The sequence below is a fragment of the Suillus subaureus genome (assembly GCF_016647635.1).
Source record: "Suillus subaureus strain MN1 chromosome Unknown BJ212scaffold_204, whole genome shotgun sequence".
In the NCBI taxonomy this organism is placed as follows: Eukaryota; Fungi; Basidiomycota; class Agaricomycetes; order Boletales; family Suillaceae; genus Suillus; species Suillus subaureus.
In genome coordinates this window covers 16203-17793 of record NW_024538760.1, presented here as the reverse complement: position 1 = coordinate 17793, position 1591 = coordinate 16203, and the positions used below count along the sequence as shown (strand labels likewise).

The 1591-nt window shown below is 46.4% G+C and overlaps 1 protein-coding gene across 1 annotated transcript; it reads left to right on the top strand.

The window, feature by feature from the left end:
• Positions 1-1090: 1090 nt before the first annotated feature.
• BJ212DRAFT_1289521 (uncharacterized protein) lies at positions 1091-1351 on the top strand (the record flags this gene model as incomplete). The annotated part of the gene is made up of 1 exon (XM_041332060.1): positions 1091-1351. A coding segment is annotated over one exon (261 nt), but the record flags the coding sequence as incomplete, so codon positions are not given.
• Between the last annotated feature and the right edge of the window lie 240 nt (positions 1352-1591).

The following is a 1591-nucleotide window of genomic DNA, read 5'->3' as shown; positions in this document are numbered from 1 at the left end:
ATCGGTAAGTCATTCCGTGCCGTTCTCTCAATAATCCATGGTCATCAACATGCGGTGTTGAGCGTCGCATTCAGCCCAGATTTGTGTGAACGTTTAATGCATTCAAATCACTGCGGCTCGCTAATGTCTTGACTTCGTTATACATTGCCTCCCTCAGGGCTTTCTCGGTTTCTTTTCCTATACTCGTGCCAGTTGATGTCGCAAGGCGGTCCGCTATTACTGCTCTGAGTGCTTTTGAAATCGTAAAACGATGCCCCTCAAGCGCAACACGCGCGTCGCTTTGAGAGCCGACTTTTGCGTTGATCAAAGAATTGCAGTGAAACTCGGAGGCGCCGGAATAAATCTGCGTACCATGGGCAATCGAGAATCAACTTCATGTTTTATTACCTCATTCATGCACCCTTCGCCTGCCGGCGCGAGTCATGACCCAGTAATCGCAAGGGAGAACATCATTCCAGCAGCGAATGCACGCCGGCTATCAATCACTGCTATAGCAGGAAGTATAACGAAACAGATGAATAACAAAAGACAAAGAACTAGCAACATACTTTGGTATGTGAGAAGATGCGCGAATAAGAGGTCATGTCTGTTAAGAATGTATTTAGTGCTTCAAACTCCTTGGACAAGATTGAATGCACGTATACCATTCACTGCTGTCTCGTACTTGAATCTATTGCTGAAGAGAATAGAGCTGCCCATCAAACGAATCTAGGTGGCCAAGCAAGGCACATAAGAGCACATTTTACACGACGGGGGCATACCTTCCATCGGATCACATTCTCTTGACTGACAGGCACCCGAGTCGCGAGTTCGGTGAGCGGTAACAAGACAACGGGGGGAAAGATGGACGCCGAGTGTGATGGCGGTACTAGTCGCGTCAGCGGTCTCTGAGCAACGCGTGGATTTTGGAACGTCTAGCATCACAGTCTGCAGTTTTGCATCAACTCTTGACGCGCCAAAAACCTTTTGGAATGGACTGCCTTCCATTTCGAGTAATTATCCAACCCCGCTGTCCATTGCAAATACAAAGTTCCGTCGACGTGCCTCTTGCCGAACTACTGTTTAATGTCCTCTTCGGGGTGACATACGAAAAATTGGAACGATACAGAGAAGATTAGCATGGCCCCTGCACAAGGATGACACGCTTTCCCGGAGTGGTAGACCTACGGGTCTCAATATTTATTATTTCTTTTTCCAAAGGTTTGTGGGTTGCTCGTCCCTTGCGCAGACCTTGTGTGAAGGTTGGCTTGGCTGCCAGCAGTACCCAGGAAGGTCAGCATCAAGGTTATATTTGATTCATTGTCTACGCAACATTTCCGGAAATCCTTCTGTTAACCATAACCCTATGTAGATGTGTCACAATCCTATTTTTGGGTCGTGACAACGTTTGTGACGATTTTCGGTGTAGGCTAATATACTATATTTTCCATGAAGACGTACTTTTCTGCGATAATAAGTGATAAAGTTGACTAAAACCAAATCATTCTGCAAATTTCGCATGGGAGGTTTTCCCTGATGAGGGGATGCCCGGATGTGAGGATGAGCATGATGATGAGTGACCCTTCCTTTTTGATTGTGGCTATTGAAGTTT